This window comes from Wyeomyia smithii, chromosome 3, assembly GCF_029784165.1.
Source record: "Wyeomyia smithii strain HCP4-BCI-WySm-NY-G18 chromosome 3, ASM2978416v1, whole genome shotgun sequence".
NCBI lineage: Eukaryota > Metazoa > Arthropoda > Insecta > Diptera > Culicidae > Wyeomyia > Wyeomyia smithii.
In genome coordinates, this window is record NC_073696.1 from 60,829,173 (window position 1) to 60,850,789 (window position 21,617).

General features: G+C 39.7%; 2 protein-coding genes across 15 annotated transcripts in view; one reads left to right on the forward strand and one right to left on the reverse strand.

Annotated features, from left to right (window-relative positions):
* The window catches only part of LOC129733133 (chondroitin sulfate proteoglycan 4), a 54,914-nt gene extending 50,373 nt beyond the window's left edge, over window positions 1–4,541 (forward strand). For all 13 annotated transcript variants that reach the window (XM_055694739.1, XM_055694732.1, XM_055694736.1 and 10 more), the window contains exon 11: window positions 1,485–4,541. In XM_055694739.1, the coding sequence (XP_055550714.1) occupies window positions 1,485–4,108 (2,624 nt within the window). In that variant the 3' untranslated portion in view covers window positions 4,109–4,541. The remainder of the gene's footprint in view (window positions 1–1,484) is intronic.
* LOC129733136 (protein grindelwald) lies at window positions 4,541–16,762 on the reverse strand. Of its 2 annotated transcripts, none has more exons than XM_055694747.1 (2): window positions 16,705–16,762; window positions 4,541–5,057 (listed from the first exon to the last, which is right to left on the reverse strand). In XM_055694747.1, the coding sequence occupies exons 1-2, from the start codon at window positions 16,745–16,747 to the stop codon at window positions 4,561–4,563; spliced, it is 540 nt and encodes a 179-aa protein (XP_055550722.1). In that variant the 5' UTR covers window positions 16,748–16,762; the 3' UTR covers window positions 4,541–4,560. The 2 variants fall into 2 exon arrangements, with proteins under 2 accessions (XP_055550722.1, XP_055550721.1); XM_055694746.1 differs by lacking the exon at window positions 16,705–16,762 and adding an exon at window positions 15,928–16,695.
* Window positions 16,763–21,617: the final 4,855 nt, after the last annotated feature.

Sequence of the window (21,617 nt, forward strand, 5' to 3'; positions counted from 1 at the left end):
AAAAGTTAATATACAATCGATGCTTTTGAATGAGAGTTGCTCGATAATATTTTCTCGACAAAAACTTGACTAAAACGTGTTTGAAGTGTTTTTAAACTTTTTGAACATTTTTGTCTAGTTGTGGAGATGCTTGGTATATTATTAGACATAAATAGTATGGTAAAGATGTGAGCAATGTGTGTGAGAAAGAGGAAGAGAGAGAGAGAGAGAGAGAGAATAAAGAGAGAGGCTGAAATAGAGAAAAAGAGAGAGAAAGAGAAATAGAGAGGAAAAGAGAGAAACAGCGAGAGATAGCGAGAGATAGAAAGAGAGATACATAGAGAGAAAAAGCGAGAGAGGCTGAGAAAGAGAGGCGGAGGTTTTCCAGATACCGGAAGTCGCCATCTTAGAATTCAAAATGGTATCTATGGTCGATTTTTAGCCCCTGTACATCATTACGACTCCGGAAATACCCATATTGGGTAGTTTTTGGTCATTTTCGGCAATTTTTCAAAAAAGGGAAGTCGCCATCTTGGATTTTAGATTGGCATTTGGAGATAATTTTCGGCCTCCGAGCGTCATTCTGATTCCGGAAACATATTGGGTGGTACTCGGTCATGTTCAGCTCTTTTCCAGAAACCGGAAGTTTCCATTTTAAATTAAAAAATGGCGTCTGGAGGCAGAGACAGAGAGGCAGAGACAGGGAGGCAGAGACAGGGAGGCAGAGAGAGGGAGGCAGAGAGAAAAAGGCAGAGAGAGAGTATTACAGATTACGGTAACAGAACCGCTTTTCACGCATTACATTTAAATAATAAACAAAACAAAACAAATAGTTATGCAGGATAAATAAGGGGAGGACAAAGATGGTTTCTAGCATACCTTTCGAATCATAATCCACTACCAATTGCAGTTTTACGCACAGACGCCATCAAAAATAGATGATATAACCACAAAGTTTTCACCAGTGGGCGATACGTAATTCGTATCAGATGTATCCATTGTTAAAACAATTGATTGCTTTTAGCTTTCACTTGAGTTTATTCATATTTTGAATATATTTATTTCTGTTCAAAGTTCCTATTTGCACCGATTATTTTTTCGAACTTATTTCTACAAGACTCGGAAATAGTTCATGCGTTTCTTGTGGAAACGCTATTCCATGTTTGCTGTGGTGATGCAAACATAAAATAGCCTTTTCACGGGGAACGCAAAAACTATTTCCGAGTCTTGTCCCTTTAAAAATTGAAATGGTGGCTCGAAGTCGGCCATTTTTGGCTCTAACGACGTTTCGCTTTAAAGCAGACGGGTCTCGTCTGGATGCGGTAAATTTTTCCAAGTCTTTTCTTATTTTTCAATTCGCTTATTTTTCGTACTCTACTTCAATGGGCTTAGACCAATCGACCTATCAATGAGTGTGAAAAGAAAACAATAACGTTCAAACTCATCATAAAATGCATAAATAACTATTATTTCGATGATATTCAAATTTACTCTTTTTTTTTCAGTGGTCCAGGATTACGACACGCCACCAGAAAATCTTACCTTTCACATCCAGCAGATGGCCGGTGGGTACGTAGCGCTGAAGGACAGCTACAGTAGAAAAATCCACTCGTTCACTCAGCAGGACATCCTCCAAAATCAGGTGTACTTTATCCACGATAGCAGCAACCAGAATGGAAGGATTGTGTTTTACGTAACGGATGGACTACACAACACAACGGAACATGTGCTGCATATCGTGACCAATCCGGTGGCACTGGAGCTGGTAAAAAATGAAGTCCTCCACGTGTTTCCTCTGACGAGAAAGCAAATTTTGCCGGATCAGTTGTACTACAAATGCTCGGATGACGATCGGGACGTGAAGTATGTGGTTACCGTTCCACCCCAGATGGGCAGGTTGCTTTACGAACATCAGGAGTATGGGTATACCAACGAAATCAGTGAGTTTACGCAGCATGACGTTGAGAACGGGAGGATCTTCTACGAGCACACCCACGCGATGGTGGAACTGAAAACCAATGATTCATTTTATTTTGATGTTACAGCACCGTTGTCGAACAATTTGATCGATCAAATTTTTAGTATTGACGTTTCAGTATCATCAGGAGGATTGTTGAGGTTTCTACCGGTTCCTCGCATCAGCATCGACGAGGGCGAGTCGGCTCCTATCAAATTGGATCTATCTAAGATTTTGGAATATTTAGAAACTCGAGCCGGTATTCAGAATCCAGAGTTGTACATCGAAGTCTACTCTCCGTCCAATGGGGTTGTGGAGTTGGAAGATTCCATTCCGGATGTGAATCGATTCTCTTTGAATGACTTTTATACCAACAGAGTAATCTATAAGCATGACCACTCTGATACACTGGAGGATAAAGTTGCCTTGGCGGTGTACTTGGTACCGGGACATTTGTTCTTGTGCAATATTACCATCCCGGTCACCGTCAATCCCGTAAACGATCAACCATTTCAGCTGGTTACAGCTTCACCACATATTTCAGTAATCGAGGGAGAGAACCAAACCATAACATCATCCCAACTGTTGACAGAAGATGCTGATACAGGACCGAAAGATATCGTTTACGATGTGATCAGTGGGCCGAATCTGGGAGTGTTGCTGAAGATTTCTGATGAAGGCTATCCGCAAGATATTATAACCTATGGGAATCAGTTTACCCAGGCGGATATCAACGAAAACAGAATAATTTATACTCATTCGGGAAACCCACAGTCGACCACATTTTATTTTAAGGTTTCCGATGGAAAATTCAAACCGGCTTATGAAATTTTCAATATAAAGATTTTACCGATTACAATTCTACCAGGTTTCAACAGTCAGCCGATCGTGGTACAGCAGGGTACAACCCTGGGTGTGCTGGAACCGAAACATGTTTCCGTCGATACCAACGTTCAGAAAACTCGAATCGTATATAATGTGACCAAAAATCCTATGGGCGGTATTATAATCTCGAATAATAAGCCGGTATTAAAATTTACCCAGCGTCAGCTTGAGGAGGGCAAAATTAGTTACATGCAAACAGACACGACTCGGTCCAATGATACCTTCCAGCTTGATGCCTTCATTCCGGATACGACCTCGGCCTGTCTGGTGGAGGTCAGTATGATTGTTCAGCCTTTCATCATTATAAATCCAATCACAATCACGCCGGGTGAACGAATAAGGCTAAGCTCCACCTTCATATTCGATAATCCAGCCCAGCTAAAGTTGAATCGTTACAATCCTAAGATAACGATCACTCGCAGACCAAAGTATGGTCGGTTGAGAAAAATCGTCAGAAGTTCTGGACTGGATTATATCGAGCAACCGAGTGACAAGGATATTTCAACTTTCACTTACAAGGAGCTGAAAAGTGGGGTAATTTATTATGTGGCAAGAAAATTCAGCCAAGACTTTCAGTCGATCAATGATAATTTCGAGTATATATTATCTACTAAGACTGCTCAACCCGGTCAGGGTACCGTTCCTATAGAAATTTACTCTCCGTCCCGTAATTCTCATGACAATAATGATGTCGACATTGTCACAGCCGAAAGCAGCCTCCCGTTCGACTATCTAATTGCGGCCTGTGCGGCGGCCCCAGTCATTGTTATCTTACTTATGATATTAATTTTGCTGAAATGTCGCTCGAGCAGTTCCCAAAAAGATCACCCCGACAAAGACCATCCTCCGTCTCTGCCGCGTCCCCCGGACTTCATGACCCTGAACAATCGAATGTATACACCATCCGAGAACGATTCCCTTCCGGTGACTAACGCCTCCACTCCGCTGCCTATTATCAGCAGCATTCCGCACTGCAAAGTGATTCCAATAGGCCTGGACAACAATCTACAGCTAGACTCCGATGCGGATGAGGACATGATGGATCTTCACGGTGATTTGCTGCAAAACACAAACAATCTCAACTATCCGTACGGTGACGAAGGCGACGAATGGAGTTCATCCTGCGATGTCGGCGCGGACGTCAACTATTCAACAATTGCACAGCAGCAACACGCCCAACAGCAGCAGCAGCTACTGCCGCAGCAACATTTGCAACCAGCATTGCAGTCACTACCAGGGCAGCAGAAAGCGAACCCGCTGCTGAGAAGAAACCAGTACTGGGTGTGAGAACTTGCCCTCCAGCCGATAACGAACTGATTGTACAGAAAAAAAACTGTGTGATTTATTTGTCTTAATTATATACGATACAATCTAAATTGGCGCGTTGTGTCGCCTTAGCTACGATTCTCATAAGTACTTACAGTGGATTGATTACTACTGTCTAAGTCTAAGTCTGACAAAATTGTAGTACATTTTTGTTTTTGATATTTACAAGAAAAAATCAAATATCGCGTTGCCATGCAATTGTAGCCAATGTTCTAAAAAAAGATAGGAGAATTAAACTAATATCAATCGAAATCGCAGCCAAACGAATGTAGAGACGAATCAATGAATGGGTAATGTATTTTGTGTCTGCTGAAATTTTTGCACTGAGTGAAATAAATACTTTATTTGTAAGGAACGTGAGTTTGGACTGATTTCTCTAAAAACTTAAAAAGCCTGATTGAAGTATTGATTGTTCACTGATATCGCCGCTGATTGAGTTTCGCCTCAACGTATTCGTAGGTGTTCTCCGTCGTTGGTGTGATGGCTAGTCCCCCATTATCGTAGGCATGATTATCCCGCCAATATTCTGCCGGATAACCGCGACTGATTGGCGTTGTGACTGTCTGCACGGATCCTGCCCCTTCCGAATAGATGCTTGGGGGTCCTATGGTGGCCACTGCCGGAGGAATTGGAAGCGGGCTGTTATTGTTGGTTGAATTGCGCGTACTCAACTTCGGGCTCTTAGTGTGCGGGTTTTCGTGAGTATATTCCATCACCGGAGGATTGTTCTTTTCGTCGGTTCCGATTAAACGTTTTACGATGGCGCACGGCAGGTTTCCATGTTTTCTGCACCATCTCACGATGATCACCGCCACCAGGATAGCTAACATCAGAAGAATGATGGCAAATATGACGATGGTGGTGTACAGGTTATTCTCCAGTGTGGCGATCCTTTGCAGGATTAGGTAATCTGGAATGTAGAAAAAGTACATCGTTAGTATAGAAAATTAAAGGTACGTAGTGTTTAACTGAAAAAATTTATTAAACTCACTACTAAGCTTAGTTATGAAAGAGTGAAGATAATTTTAGAAAAAAATAACACATTCCGTTATTAAAAATCGATATTTGATTGATAGTTGTTTCAATACAGTTTGAAGAGTTCAAGATCTGGTCAAAATATTACAAGACCTTTCGTTAACCAAATGAAAAGCAAAAGAATTTTTTCAAGTGCTGGTTCACGTTGACATCCATTGACGTTTCTCACATAGATGAACACATGAAACTTTCGATGTTTTTACTTGCATTTATAACAACCTGCCTTTACTTCACTTCAATTGAAAATAAGTGATCGTGCTTAAAAGGACGATTGGTTTTAGTTTTCACAAGATTTGAACATGCCTGTATGTCAACGGTGCTTCCCGCCCAGAAGGGAGATCCAAAATCAGCACTGAGGAAGGTGCTGTTTACTCTGTTGGTCCGTCCGTGAGAAATCTTGGAGAAACGTTTTGGTGTAACTTACAAATGGTTGCAATACTGGTGTCACTTCATACGAAATGCGATTGTCCAGGTTAAGATTGTATTAGTTGATAATCAACCATCGAAAGAGGAAAATGGGAAAGGGGGAATAAATTCTTGTAGTAGAACAAAAAACACTCAGGTTCAAAGAAGATCTTAAGGGACGTAGTAGAGGATATTCACTTCACAACAACAATATCGCACGCTAGCCTGGAGGGCTAATAGCGATCTCGATCAACTAGATTATTCGAGATAATTCGTTATTGAGTACAACGATGCCGATGCCGTGTACACCGTGCCCTAGTTCTGAGTCAAGAAAATTTCCAGCTCGAAAAGATCCTCGACCTGATTGGAAATCGAACCCAACATCACAACCGTGGGTGGGAGAGCTAGCCGAACGACATCGCTAACCACAAAACGACGGGGACCACAGAGGATATTCACTTCAGATTAAATAAATAAAACGTGTGTGTATTTTAAGGTGGGTAAAAAATTGTTCTGGCTCAAGTTTACATTTTCCCACCTATCGATCACCCACCTCAGTGTTTGTGTGTGCTTGTGTCATCGAAAATCCATGCCATCTACATTCTAAAATCCTTGCGGCCTACATTCTAGAATCTACCTTTATGAAGAACCATTTTGTTGAAATTCTCTCTCAATATGATGATTTGAGTTAAAATTACAATATCACGTTTTTCTCGCAATAAAGGTGTTGGTTGTTACGTCAACTGTGTAAACAGGGGTTGTGCAGCGTTGCTTGTTGCTGGTCGATCCAGTTCGCATCAACCTCTTGTAACAATGAACGGATATACCGCTGCTTATATCCGCTACTGCTATCCACTGCCGCTGTCGCTAGGACCGTCCTAGTGGCCATCCGCTAGTAAACTGATTGATTTGAGAAGAAGCAGACTCTTATATAGTAGAAAGAGTGCATTCCCGGCTAACCAGACTTGGTTTTCTCCTCCGGGCGACCGAAGAGCAAGGTGTATTTTTCATCAAAGGACTCCGCGCGCGTGATTCATTTACACTACACCTGATAAGCGGCTGCTCACTCCTATTCTTTCTGCACGGGAAAAACGAATCGGTTACACTTCAGTAAATGAGAAAGCCGAAGTTCTACACCTAAAACCGAAGTTTTGCTCCGCAAAGCCGAACGATTGCACGCGGCGTCCGTCACATCATTGCCATGGCTAGTGTGATTGATTTTCAAAGCCAAGGTAATCTTTTCCAGCGTCCAAAGAGAAGAACAAATGATTATTTCAAGCATTTTTTCTGCCTGACAAGACGAGCCGATAGTGCAAAATTATTCCGGAGAATTCCTGACCAAAGCGCATCGGGCATAACATGTTGAGCGCAATTGCAACTGATGTATGACAATAAATGTATATATGACAATTCTTTGCCAGTTTTTACAACCCGGGACTTGTCAGCCATCTCTTCCGGGTCAGAAGACTTGTTTTTTTTTGTTAAATATTAGAGGAAACTTATTCAAGAAAGTTTGGTCTTGTAATCGCCATGAGATGGCTGACAAACAATAATTTGTGTGGCACAATCTCACCCCCACTAGCACAATCTTGCCGCGGCTTACGAAAGTCATAAATCAGCATTATTCATGTCTTGTACCTTTGATCCAGGATACCACAAACTGGAACATAGGTTTGTATTCCTCGGACCCTGAGGGTATCCGAAAATAACGATCTGGCGCCACGGAGTTCAGCACTACCAAAACCGCATGCTCATTGTAATGATGGTTCAATCCACAAACGCAATGATTACTTTCCATGAGCCCAATTCGCAGTAGATATGCGTCTAACCCGCAGTGGAAGGACGAGGTCTGCTACTTTAAAGGCGTACTCTGACGAAAAAAATTGCAAAAACTCATTGTAAGCAATTGATCTATCATGAATATCACCGTTTGTTGCGTCCACCTAAGCCAAAGTGTCCACCTTCTCATTGCCCGGAATGGAACAATGAAAAGGGATCATCACTAAGGTAATCTGAGAAGATTTTTCGGATGAAACATTCTGATGTTCCGTACGGAAAGTTCTTTGCAATTTTCATCGACGAAGAGCCTGAATAGAACTGAGACTGTCCGTAAAGATGAAATAATGGTCCGTGGACATTGTTTGCTCTGTAATCTCTGTAATACTTTTGTTTTCTAGTCATTATCGCACGAAAATCAAGTACTCAACATGTGTGACTGAACCATTTTTTTTCCAATATAAAAGAAACAAAGCGTAGATCATTAGTTTTCCCGTTTGGTTTCATTCATCTACACGGTGCACCCGCCGTGTACTCGAAAAATAACATGAGCGCACTACCAAACTAATGCGTGTTCACGGCGTGCGAAGAAAATTCTCTTTGCGCGAATCGAGTAGTCTGCTCCTCGTGCGAGTCGACGGGTACACCTGGTGCAGAGAAATGCCAAGTTTGCGGCTAACTAGGTGTAATATTCTGTCACAACACAAAAATATTAGTTCTTCACTTAAGTATTCAATTTGTCCTTTAAGAGACAATATATTGTTTAATTCAATATAGGATATGATGCTAATCGCATCTCTGTGTTAACCCCGACAGTGGAAATAAGGCGCTCTTCTGATAACACAGTGCAAAGCTGTCTTCACACTGCTGCTAGTAAACGCTGCCGCTATAATTGCTTTTGCTGCTACTTGATTAGGACCGTGCTGGTGACCATCCACTAGCAAAGTGATTGGTTTAAGCAAAAGCATGCTCTTATATAGCCCTAATATTGCATTCTCGGTTAACAATGTATAACATTCTGTCGACCGTGTTAGGGAAAGAAGCATTAAACGACCAATCAGAGGTCGAAATCGGCGTTTCAACAAGGCTTGACAATTTTCAGTAGTACACTAGTTTGAATGATAAAACTACAATTTTCAAAACAATCGATTACTACACGAATGAAGAAAATCCGTTCAAAACTGACTGAGTTTTAAACATTTGAAAGTGGACAATTTTTGTGACGATCTCGATGTTTTCGTTTTACAATTTGTACCCCCTATATATGTAGCCGTGACATCTCCCCAGCTGGTCTCGAGGTACGATGCTGGCCTAACAGGATCGTAGCGCTAGCCCCGCAAATGTCCTGTACACTTAACGGTTGGCTGCGAAGTCTGTGTATAGTAAACAGAAGGTCAAATTCCGAGTCGGAGTGTAGCACCAAGGCTTTGCTTTTTTTATATGTTGCCGTGAGACGTCGAAAAATATCAACCCTTTTCGAATGGTTGTTTAAATAAATTTTCGAAAATGTTTGTATGCAAAATTGTTTAGTTTAGTAAGGCTTACACAACCGCAAAATTTCATTGGATTCTGAGAGGATGCTGAGAATATTTGGTCGAGTTGGCTTTATTCACCAAACCTGCCAAAAAATGAACTATTGATTACACATTCCTTTGAATCTATGGTTCTTGCTGGAGAATTATAAATAATTTCCGAATCATGAGCTATAGCGTTTATATTGAAAAAAAAAAATGACTTTTTTCGGATGGTGATAAAAAAACTAAGACAGATAATAAGGTATGATAAATTTCCCATGGAAGACCATTATATTAGCTTTTAAAAAATACTACGCCCTTGCGAGCGGCCTTTTGGCAGTTACCATGACATTCGCCATGACGGACGCAAGCTTGCATGTTCTTGAGTTCCTCAGTTTTCGCAACAAAATTATTGGAGTAGATCTTACGTAAGACTATAGCAGATCTTCAGCCTTGCCCGAAAATTTTCGATAGGACGCAGCTGGGAGACGTTAGGTGGGCTCGTTGACTTGGGTACCACATCGATATTTAGCCGCTCCATCTTCTGAATTTAACCTCGGGGTTCACTTCCTTTGTTAAGGAAGTAAAATACGAGGTGCCCTGCCAGTCATTGCAATTTAGGGTGAGATAAGTCTCGTCATTCATCACCACGTTTCACCATGTCGCAATTCACCAGGAAAAACGATGTGACCATCTTATTCAGCCGCTGTCGCTGCGTCATTGCCTGCAGCTCCGAGACCAGTGGACGGGACTGTCGATTTTTGACAATCATGTCGACTGATAGTGCTGTCTATTTTTTTCTGCTAACTTATGGATTACTATGATAGATGCGGTTTGAGTAGTTTTGCCAGGTTGTGTGAAGGTGAACCCATGAAAAACCCGGCAATTCTTGATTATTTCTTAATGCAAACGTTAATGTTTTACATGAGGTTTTTTGCTGTCATTGTTTATTCTTAAAACCATCTGACTCATTGGTGATCTTAATGATAAAATGTCTTAAGGATATTACAAATATTGACAAACAAAGCACTTCACAAAACACTTAGGATTGTCGTCGACGAAGGAGTCGTCTAAATATTGCTATCGACATGGTGAAATCAAACAGAGCTGCTACGTCGTTGGAGATGGCTGACATAGAGCGTATGGGGTCGTGTTACCCATATAATGCATTGCGATGTGGTTGACGTAGGTATACACTAAAGCCTTTTTTACGCGGGGGATACGTAACGCGTAAAAAATTACCGCGCAAATTCAGAAATCCGCCTTATTAGGCTATAACCGGTCAGGGGGATAAAACCGTACGATGACCGTTTACTATGAAAACGATAATTTTTGCTTCAATTTCTATTTAGTTTTCATTTTTCTGGTGCATCGAACATTTTGAACCAGCCTGCGCTGCTTCACCGCGAGAAATGTCAAAATAAATCGCTTAATCAAACACCTCACTAGTCATTGCCATTTTGGATAATTTTTTTTTGTCAACGATTTTAGTGGTTTTTTTTTTTTCAAACAAAACAAACATTCGTGTAAAAAGTGTCATAACAAAGTTTTGTTTTCACTCTCCTTTGGACGAAAAAGAGGTTATGTTTTCATGGATGGAAAGAAATACGAAGCAATTAAAATATAATGAGAATTGTGCGGTAAAACCGGACATTATATTGGCAGGTTAAGTTGATATGAATAATCGATAGCCGTGAAGCTTGTCTGTGTGCCTACATTTTTGGGCATGAGTGTTTCTGCAACTAAATCAAGTAGATACAACTAGTAGGGTAACGAGGGTATTTTAGCCCACCTGCGTTTTTTGGCCCACCCACCACATTTAACGCATTTTATCTGATAAATTCAATAAATATTAGAAAACTATGCATGCATCGTTGGAATAACAAACCTAAGAATCATATTACACTATGATTTTCGGCGAAAAAAATGACTCTAGAAAGTATTATTTTGGAGTAAGTTCATACATATTCAAAGGCATGGCTGAGTCAACCCAAAGTCAAGAGGAAGTGGTAATATACAAGTCAACGTCCGGAATCTATTGTAACAGTTTCTATGCTCTAAGGGGCCATCCACATACCACGTGGACAGAATCTTGACGATTTTTTTTTGAAGTAGAATACTTCTCTCAGGAAGTTCGGCTACATAGGGATGTGAAATGAAAATCTAAAACCGAAAAAAGTGAAAAATATGTCCAATTTCAAATGCTAATAAATCGGTTAGTATTCGATGGATTTCCTTCATTCTTGCAGCAATAGATTGGAAAATCTTCTAAGATTCTTCCCGAAATAAGATAATTGTAATTTTATTATTCACACTATTGTACTATTGAAAATAGTCAAGCCTTGTCAAAACGAAAAATTCGACCTCTGATTGGTCGTTATATGCTTGCTTCCCAAGCACGGTCGACAGGATCATATACCTTGCAATTGAAAACATGCTATTTGGCCTATATAAGAACATGTTTCAGCCGGAGCCGCTCATAATAGTTGTAGACAGCGACAACAGCAGTCGTCCTTCCTTTCCAGCAGCATCAGCCCTGTGGTTGGTCACCACGTCTCAGGAGCTGCGCGGTTTTTCTCAGCGTGTGTCGCCAGACAGCCATTATTCCCCCCGTGTTGGGGCAGCATGAAGATTGCCATCAGGAAATCCAATTTTGGAAATCAAAATGCCTTTTTCAAGGCAAATAAACAAGTCATTGAAAGTTAATAATTTTTGTCAACGCAAGCAAGCATTCTGTGTTGCATCCTAGCAATTTAAATCTGTCGCACCCGTCGAATTTACTGAATGTGAAATAGCTTCCACAGTGCATGTTGTCCGTGTATCTTAATTCCCCCAATGTTAGGGCAGCTCAAAGGTTGTAATTAGCAACCGATTTTGAACCGCAAAATGCTTTTTTTCAAGGCAAATAAAAAAAAAATGAAGGTTAATAATTTTCTGGCATCAACACAAGCAGACATTCTGTGCGGGATGCAATCAAATTCTGTTGTAGTTGTCTAATTTTCACTTTATATTAGCGCAAAGGCTGCGATCAGCATAACCGACATTGAATAATAAACTGCCCTGTTAGAACGCATTCACAAAAGCAGTTAGTTCGACTATGCAGAGCTAATATGAAGTCGATTCAATCAATCAGCATAAACAGAATTTAGTCGTCTCCCAGCTGCCAAGTAGCAACATGATGCAACACGCAACAGCGAGCAAACGAAATCGCTTGATGTTACAAACCACAATAAGATACGGGTTAAAACCGTTGCGTGTGTGAGAGCATCATCGGTGTTTATTCGCTGGATACAAAAATCGAATGCGAATTGTGGAATAATTTGTCTGAAGAACATTAGGGAATAGAACAACTGAACTGATAGGGCGTGGCCTATTACGTAGCACCCTTCGGCTATAAAAGAGTGTTTCTGGGAAAACTAGCTACATTCATTAGTCGGACGGTGAGCTGGATGGACCGTCCACAACGTTGACACCAGCAGCAGCAGATATCAGCACTCAGCGGTAACATAATATATCAGCGGGTTGCGCCTTAGGCTGCCTTCAAATTAAACAAATCACTTGCCCTGTGGTTGGTCATCACGTCTCAGGCCTCTGCCTGAGAACGAACGCCAACGCGAGCGATCGGGCGAGATTTTTGCCGTACATCAGCCGGCACTTCCTCTAATGGAAAAGTTGGATCATTTTGTTCAGAAGAATATTACTGTCGGTAATATTACAGAGCTGCGATTGCATTATATCCGATATGGAATTGAACAATTGTTCTTTTGAGGACAAATAAAAAACTTAATTTGAAGAGTTAATAGTTTTGGGTACCAGTAGCAGTATGGTAACAGCCTCAGCGGTAGGTGCAGCCGGTACTTCCATGAGGCGGATGTTATAAGGAAGTAAATGGAAGCGGCATGGCGAAACAGTTCGGGTGTGCTTAGACGCGCGTCATTTTACGTTGGTTATATTATTACCCACATGAAACGAAGCGCTTTCGTACGATAGCGGCGGTATTAGCGGTAGATGCATTTGCCAACACTTACTCCAGTAAAGCCGTGTCTAATTTTCAATGTGAAAACACCTTTCTATTGTGTTGGCCGTGCATATTAGGCCTCTGCCAGGCTAAACGCGAAAAGCGGCGTGAACCGTTTCGCCCGGCCGTAGGTTAATGTGCAGCCGTAAGTAGAGCTGTGTAAAAGTATTCTACTTCAACCTCGCGGTCGTGGCTTTGCACACAACCCTCCTGTGATTTTTTTTTTCAATAAATTGTGCAACAACTAGCTAGCCAAAATACCCCCGTTACCCTATAATCGGTTTTATTCTTGATAGATGGTGCATGAATATAAACGTAGAACATTGTTGCATGTTCACGTTTGGTTCATTATCAAAATTAAGTTCATAATCTATTTATGGTTATGGCAGAGATAATAATGTGGAATAAGCTAAGCAACAAAATTTGGAAGTGTAATTTTCTCGAAGCAGACAAGCAGCTTTGCCGCCTGAAGAAAAAATAGCCGTTTTATCAACAACACTCTATGTTTTAAAACATGTCTACTGCAATTGTAAGGAAATCGGTTATCTGATATTTCTCAGATATTGATTGAACTATTTAAAATCTTTTGCGGTATTTAGTAGTTGTTTGTTGCTTTTACTCCCGTTTTTCTATTAGAAAGAATGCTTAGGGTGTCGGTCTTGCCCTTCCCCCTCGCCTACTGCCATGTCCGGACAAATTCAACAATGTTGTGCATTGCGGTCTGCCGGTTTCTTCTATTAGTCCGTTCGCTATGGAGGGCTGTCATCCTGTTACTATGAAGATAAAGACAATAAAGACTAAATTTCTACATGCTAGAATTTATACGTGACTAGTGAGAGTTTACTTCCGGTGGGTGTGACGTTACGCACTCGAGCAAAACAAAATAACAAATCGTTTACAGAGCCAAACGATTCATACTTTGGTGTCGGCTGTGCTAAGGAAGAAAGGTTGTGATTGGTTGCTCGATTTGATTCAGACAATCCATAATATTTACTAATTTTTCATTAGAGTATATCAATCAATCGTTTTTTTTTTTTTGTTACAAAAACTCAACCATAAAAGGATTCTTGATCGATTGATACCAAACTCGAAATTCTAATTAGCAATGTCTGGTATACAAGCGCTTAAACACTTACTACATTTTTCATGGTTGCATTGCTAGATTTTCATTTTGATCATTTGCCCTGGAAATTCATTTATAAGGCTTGAGCGTGATTTTTCTCTGAACGCGTAGACTTCAGACTTCTATCAACTTTCTCATAACCCCGAAATAAGACACCACTGGAACAAAATGATGGCTAAGATGTGTAGCTACTTTCTGGGACGGTCTTTTTGTATGCGTCATATATTCCGAAAATTTGGATTCGAAGCTTCAACTTGTTTCAACTAGACATTCAGTGAAGAATTCTGACAGAATATACAAGCCTCTCTCTGGTCGCTTGTAAGAGGTTTTGAGGCTAGATCAATTAAGAGTTTATTTAGATTTTTTCTTAAATGGTTTAATGTAATTGAATACATTCAGTGCTCACTCGTTCTGTTTGGGAAATTGAGAATAATCAATTAAAATGACCAAATCCACTTGATATCAAATCGAAGTATGTTGTCACCAAGCTTTCACTTTTACTTAAGATGTACATTGCCTGCACAGCTCTGATCTTCGACTCTAAGTGAATTTAGTTAAACGGACAAAATTTTGATAACATTTCCAAAATATCTGATTGTTATTCACAAGCTCATTCCTGAAAATAAATTGAACAGAAAAAGATACATAACTTAAAATGGCACTCATGATATGAGGAACAGGACATCCGATAACAAAGCGAATGCTTGAATGTTTACGTGTGGCAAACAAGATGAAGCGATTCTGTTAATTTCAAATGAGTTGGCACTTAGAGTAAAGACACATTTCCTGAATGAGCGAAAAAAAAAATCACCCAGCTATGGAGCATCCGTTTTTAATAAGTATTTAAAAAAATCTAATTTTTAATTCTTCTTAATTTATTAGCTTTGCATTTCTCTACATCCAGATGCTCGAAAGATTGAGACAAATAATGACTAAAAATAAACAACTGGCTGAAGTCGTCTTATCATCAAAGCAGGTATAAATCAGATTAAATAACCGTGCGCAATACAGGAAGCTAAGAAGATTAAGCTCCCACTTGAGTAAATTGCAAGAAAAAATAAACGAGGGTAGTCCCCGAAATCTTGATGAATTTACCCTTTCTTTCTCGTCAAATGGGACCGGTAAATCTATCTCACGTGCATCCCAGAAGATGCTAAGAACTACAATAAACACTGCTTGCAATTTTTGAAAACGTTGGAATCATAAAACGCTACAAGAGTCATTCTAAATTTCATCAAAGCATAGACCAAATATGAATAATAGTATAGGTATTGCCCGAACACAAATATTTAACAGTAATATTAATAATGAAATGCTTTGAATTGCAGTCTAATATTTCAAATCGCTGAATATAATGAACTTCTAAACAATGTAATTTTTCATCTTATTAAAATTCTTTGTGAAGTTAAATATTAAAAAAAATGATCTGGACACTAGAACGTGTTTTGAGAGAAAGATTATTTACCACGAATCAGTTAGAGTTTTTCCTGGAAGAATATGGCACTTTGACACATCATCGTACAAGACTGCCCAATACCAATTGCTAAGAAACGCACTACGAATGTGCTTCTATTTCATATATGATTCACAACTGTGCGGATCGGCAAGAAGATGTCAAGTACTGCATAGCTTCTTTTATACCATTTGCCATGCACAACTGTTTAACATGTTTAAAAAAATTTACTACGAAGACCGCGCGCAACTGTACGATTCGGTGAGGAGATGCCAAACGCCCAGATTTGCACTACGAAGGTGTTTTTACTCCATTTGTACTGCAAGGTCGCTACAACTAAGCTCAATAGTGGTTTGTTGTATACTAATTTGAGAATGCGATATCTATTAATGCCCATATCATCATGAAAATGTTGATGACAAAACCAAAACTAAAACAAATCGTAGATAGTTATACCTTTGCACTTCTTATTGCAGTCCACGCGGGTTTCAAGCCGGGAACAAATCTCACTGCACCGAGAGCACGAAAAGCTGTGCTTGTCGCAGTACTCATCCTCCGGGCAGGCTTTGTTATCGAGGCACGATTCTTCGGATTCGGAATCCGAGGAGGTGGCTGCATCCATCAACACCCCCGGCACGACGATCATCAGAGCCAAGATGGCGCAAAAGAAATTCCGTGATAACATTTTGCGACTTTTTCAATGCAAAATATACACACATCCACGAACGATGACGACACCACGGTTCGGTTGTCTTCAGCCTGGAAAGACTGGCGAATGGGCACGATCTACCGTTCAAAACTTGATTGTTTCCTTCAAAGATACAACACGTTCTAAAACTGGTTTTCTACGTACTTCGTCATTAGATTTAACTGCACTACGAAATTCGCATAGCACATTTAATTTGCACTTTTCAAATTTTTAGAGAATTCTGGAATACAAATAATGACTCATCACTGATCACACTTTTTTTATCGGATGAAAAAACGCTACGGGTTTTAAATTATTTGGCGTATTATCTTTGTCAACAATTGCTGTATGTTTAACGTGTTCGCAGTCACACTCTAGTTGAAGTTATTTTATTTCCAATGCTCAAAAACTGCACTTTCCAAAACTGATCCACAGCTATTAGCAGCATAAAATCAAATGAAAATCTCCGACCAGAATTGAAACGTCCACTCCGGTTTAACTGCGCTGGACCAAAGCTAACATACACCTGAGCCAAGTCGGTTTACCTGTGGTTGAGCCTAGGTATGGCATCCGGTATAGCCATCCCATCTGTGAATAATGTGGGACCTGCACATGAGAAAAGTAACAATACCTTTTAGTTGTTGTTCATTCTGAACCACCGCACCGAACAGCTATCCTACAGAGCAGAGTCGCCGTGCCGTGACAGCATCGGAGAGCGATGGAATGCTGTGCTGGTGTGGGAGAACCGAAACCTGTCTGTGCACAGGTAAACACCGCGATGGAAAGATGGTGTGTATATAGAAAACAGGCTAAACGTATGACGATTAAAGCATGTTAGTTGGACAGGTGTAGCTTGATTTTTTGAACGAACTGTTTTCGACGAACGAAAATGAAAGTTCTAAGGATTCTAAGGGGCCGTTCACATTCCACGTGAACACAAAAAACGTCATTTCAGACACCCCCGCCCCCTCGTGAACAAGCGTGGACATTTACGAAACCCCTCTTTATCCACGAATCCCATCAAAATTCAGCCAGTAAATAAACACAGGAGGGGAAAGCAAATACCTTTATAACTCAGAACGAACCGAAAGAAATATAATCACAAATTATAGCCTCTGTTACAGAAAACGAGGGGAGAGGCGAGTTACTCGTCTGACCAATTTTGGTATTGCAGATGGCGAGTAGCTCGTCTTTCACTAGCCAAGTTTCACTCGCGTTCCCTAATACAACATTTTACTCGCCTCGTTTTCTGTAATAGTGACCTATGCTTTTATGATTGAAAACACTTTTAAACTCTAGAAAAAAAAATACATTTGAAAATCCACACTAGAAAGATTTTGATTTCCGAAACAGTTGTAAACTGCTCGAAAAAGAGGTGACCAAAAACAAAACGGATTGAACATGGCAAATAGCTTACGTAGAAGCTAGAAACATAAAATCTTTCCTACAAGATAAAACAGTCAAAAAACCCAGGATACTGAGTGAAAACATTTTAACCAGAAAATAAAAGTTATTTAATTTTAATTTTAGAAAAACAGGTAAATCTTAAAAATTAAACTGAAGTTAATCTTACATCGGGAAAAGTCCTAAAACTACTATTGAAAAATTATCTGAAAACTCTCTAAAAACTACTCCCGCAACATCTTCACAACGCGGAATACGGTGGAATGGTGGATTTCAAGCTTTTTGCCGATCCATCTGTGCGACTGACCAGAATTATATATAACCGAGTTCAAGATTTGCTGGCGTAGCTCTCCTTGTTTCGAATGCATCTTGGAAACTACTTGACAGATCGCGATAACATTTTGCACGTAAACATAATACCCTAACATTTTTTGTATACTAGAAGAAATACATTTTATTTTTTAATGGGCCACCGTTTCCTAATTTGGACCACAAAAATTTCGTAATTTGGGCCAGGTCTACTTGAATAATTTTCTAATCCACTGTGTAACAGGTATTTCAGTTGTAAACAATTGCACCATGCAGCAGATTGCTTCGAATTATATAGGACCATCCATAGACCATGTGGCCATTTCTCACTCGCTTCGTAGTCAATCCTTCAAAGTATTTCTGAATATTTCGTATGGACCTTGAATGTCGAGACTCTTTCGTAATAGGGAATCCTTTACGTGCTATCCGAGTTATCCAGTTGACAATTGAATCCTCTTCCGCGGTAGTCAGTGCAGTTGGTTTGTGTTTTCGTGGTTTTCCTGACCACTTCCTGCTTGCACGGAACATTACGGTGGATGGAACATTGTAGCGCCTGCAAGCTTCTCTAGTCGAAACACCACTTTTTATTGTCAGTAACAGCTGCTTCAGTATATTTTTCATCAATTTTCGGCGTTTTTCCCATTTTAGCAGCAATTTTTTACAATAACACGAACCTCACACATCTATGCTGCCAATAAAAGCATAAGAGTCCCATATGAAAATGCTCACAATTGAGAAAATTGCAATTGAAGTTCTAATCTTGAATTTGATGCAAATAACTATGATTTGACAAAAAGTATGTTTTATTCAACTGTATGTTTATAAGGTGGAACATTATATATTTCCATGAGTTCTAAGAACTTTTGCATGAATTCCAGGCTTGGAAATAAATGATGGGACTCGTTTACCTTTATTTTCTGTTTATCTATAAAAAAATAAAGCATATCAGTCTCCACGCATTCTAAGACGGCCATAGCATTTATTATTATTCCTTATTGTGTATCTCATGTGAACAGTTTATGTAATCCATTTTTTTTTGAAATGGCCACATTGGATCATATGAATTGCAATATGATGGCTTGGTTACAACAGATTGCAACATGTACCGGCTCTTGTTACTTACCAAAAAGCAACTAAAGCTGATAGATGAAACCTCGTTCGACATAGAGTCTACAATCATCATCATCATCAAACTGTTCACGAGGATTCGATGCAGACCGTAAGGCCACACAACTAAACACTTTAATTCCACTCATTCCAGATGCTTAGAAGGATAAACTTAAGATGAGACTCGTATGCCTTTATTTTCAATATGGGACAGACAATGTTTGGTTTTTTCCAGTATTTTTCAGAACAAACTTTCAAATTTTATTAAGGCATACGAAAATTTGAATGAAATTAGATACATTGTCAGTACAAACTAGAATTTGCCTAAAAGTCATATGGGACTCTTATGCTTTTATGGGCAGTATGGTAACTATGATTCGCCGTGTTACTTCGCTGTAAGGGAAAAACTATTTAGGAACTCAGTAAGACAGCGTGCTAATCGCTTTGAATCATGTCGAAATAAGAAAACCAGCACTTTTTTACCCTTAATTGGACCACTAATTTTTTCATAATTTTAAGTGTTTTTCTAGTGAAATTGATTGCTCATATTTTAGAGACACTATTATTCTACCCGTTCATCAAAAATCTGGTAGTTTTCACTAGGAAAGTGTGCCGTCAGTACAGTTTTTGGTAAAGCCATTTCTTATGAAAAGGTTTACTAACCATGGCATACCAGGCAACTGTTATTAAAAGATATTTTTCACTGCTTTAATGAAGAATATCATAGTAAACGTCTATTGCAACTAAAAGTGAAGAACATTATCTCTAAATAAATAAATTCATCATGTGTCTGTCATTTGGTCAATAGTGTTCAGGTGGCCCACTAAAGGAAGTGGTCTAATTTAAGCTGATCTACCCTATGTATCATTGAATAGTTGATTTCATATCGTGTTAGCGGTGTCGTTTCCGTCAAAGCATAGACGTCGAAGCAACCATCGCTGAATGCCAGTTGGTACTCCGAGAGAGACCTGTTGATCCCACCGACGTTCTGGTAGTACATCAGGACTTAAGACTATGCTTTGGCAACTTTGCTAATAGGATGTGCAGTACTAGGAGATGATGTTATCGAAAAGATACTTTCCAGGATTGGCCGTCTGTAAGATCCCGTCTATAGCACTAGACTCAAGGCCGGGATGACTAAAAAAACAGGAACGAGAAAACACCAATGGATCGACAACAACAGGTAGTCTTGAAAGGCGGTTCGAAGCAGAAATTGTGGGTATGCAGCAAATGGAAGCGTCCGTAAGCGAACTGGCTCTGGAAACGGGAGGGCCTTCAGAGAGAGAAAGGTCAACATAACAAAAATACTTGCCTGTAAAAGCAGGCTGGAGGACTTCGGCTGCAGAATCGACAATAACAGGGCCGCGATGGCTGTGCTGATCGCTGGCTTCATATGAGTGGACTTTTCCGATCTGAGCAGAGGCCTCCATTGTGCTTTTCAGTGTGCGTCGCAGTATCCTTAGTCTATTACTTCGGTTTCTTCCGTAGGAGATGGAGGGCTGGTCACTGAATTGGATCCAACTAACTCCTGATTGGGTGTAGTGTAAGGCTTCCGGAAATTTGCGCTAGTTCGATTATCCTTGAACTCACAAAAAAAGAGTCCTTTTGGTCAGGTTGATGACAGAAATCGCTCTAACGTCAGGGTTTAATCCAAATCCAAGGAAATGTGGCATAGGGAGGTTTATTTTAAATTTGATAGTTTTATCGTGTTCCTTGTAAAATTACACGTAAGAAATAATTATCACCCCAAAGCAATATGCATCAATCTCGAAATATGCCATTTTAGGCCAAGGTTGTTGAATTGCATGTAAAGAATTGTCTCCATCGCTTATGATAGAAAAATCCATAATATTTCACGCAAATTTAAATGATATTGCACATAATTTCCAAATAAAACCTTGGTTTACGTCAGAATCAACTGAAATTTGAATGATATTATACATAACTTTCCTACAAAATCGTGGTTTACGTCAGAAGCAACTGAAATCTAAATGAGATGGTATTTCACGTGACGTATAATGTTCAGAATTTTTTACTCTGCATGATTATCATTTTTAGTGAAATTGCAAATTTATATTAGTTAAACTGTATAATTAAGGTTACAACTGAGTGGAAAAAATACCACGGCTAATGCAAACTGTTCAGCTTCGTGAGAATAGACATATTTTCGAAAAAGTGACCCATAACTGAGCCTAACCCATAATTACCGATTGAAAGTACTTATACTAATCAACAGAACAAACCAGCAAAAAAAGAACACCCACATCGAATGCAAGTGTAGACACTTCGCTGCCTAAAAATTTGACACTTTAAATTTAGACCAGTTGTGCTAATTTGTTCTAGTTTGTTCTGGAGAATACATCGTGATTTATAGGTCTCACTGCACCGGCAATCAATAGAAAAGTGTATTTATCAATTTTAGTCTAGACTAGAGATACTCAGAGAGAGAGAGATAAGCGACGAAAAAACCGCTGATTTTGCAACTAGATTTCACATGTCAGAGGTGCCAAATTTCTCTAAAAGCGGAAGTTAACCAACTTTTTTATTCGACTCGTATAACCGGTGGTGACGATGGAAGGCCTGGGGAATACTAAAGTGCTTCAGGAAAACCGTAAAGGTGTTAAATTTTATGTTTATC

What these genes read in the sequence shown, in the direction of transcription:
- LOC129733136 (XM_055694746.1), bottom strand. Translation starts at nt 16,156, where the DNA reads ATGTTATCACGGAATTTCTTTTGCGCCATCTTGGCTCTGATGATCGTC. An exon ending in CTGCAATAAGAAGTGCAAAG is followed by an intron (nt 5,058 to 15,927) that starts GTATAACTATCT and finishes TCTACATTCCAG; the next exon opens with ATTACCTAATCCTGCAAAGG.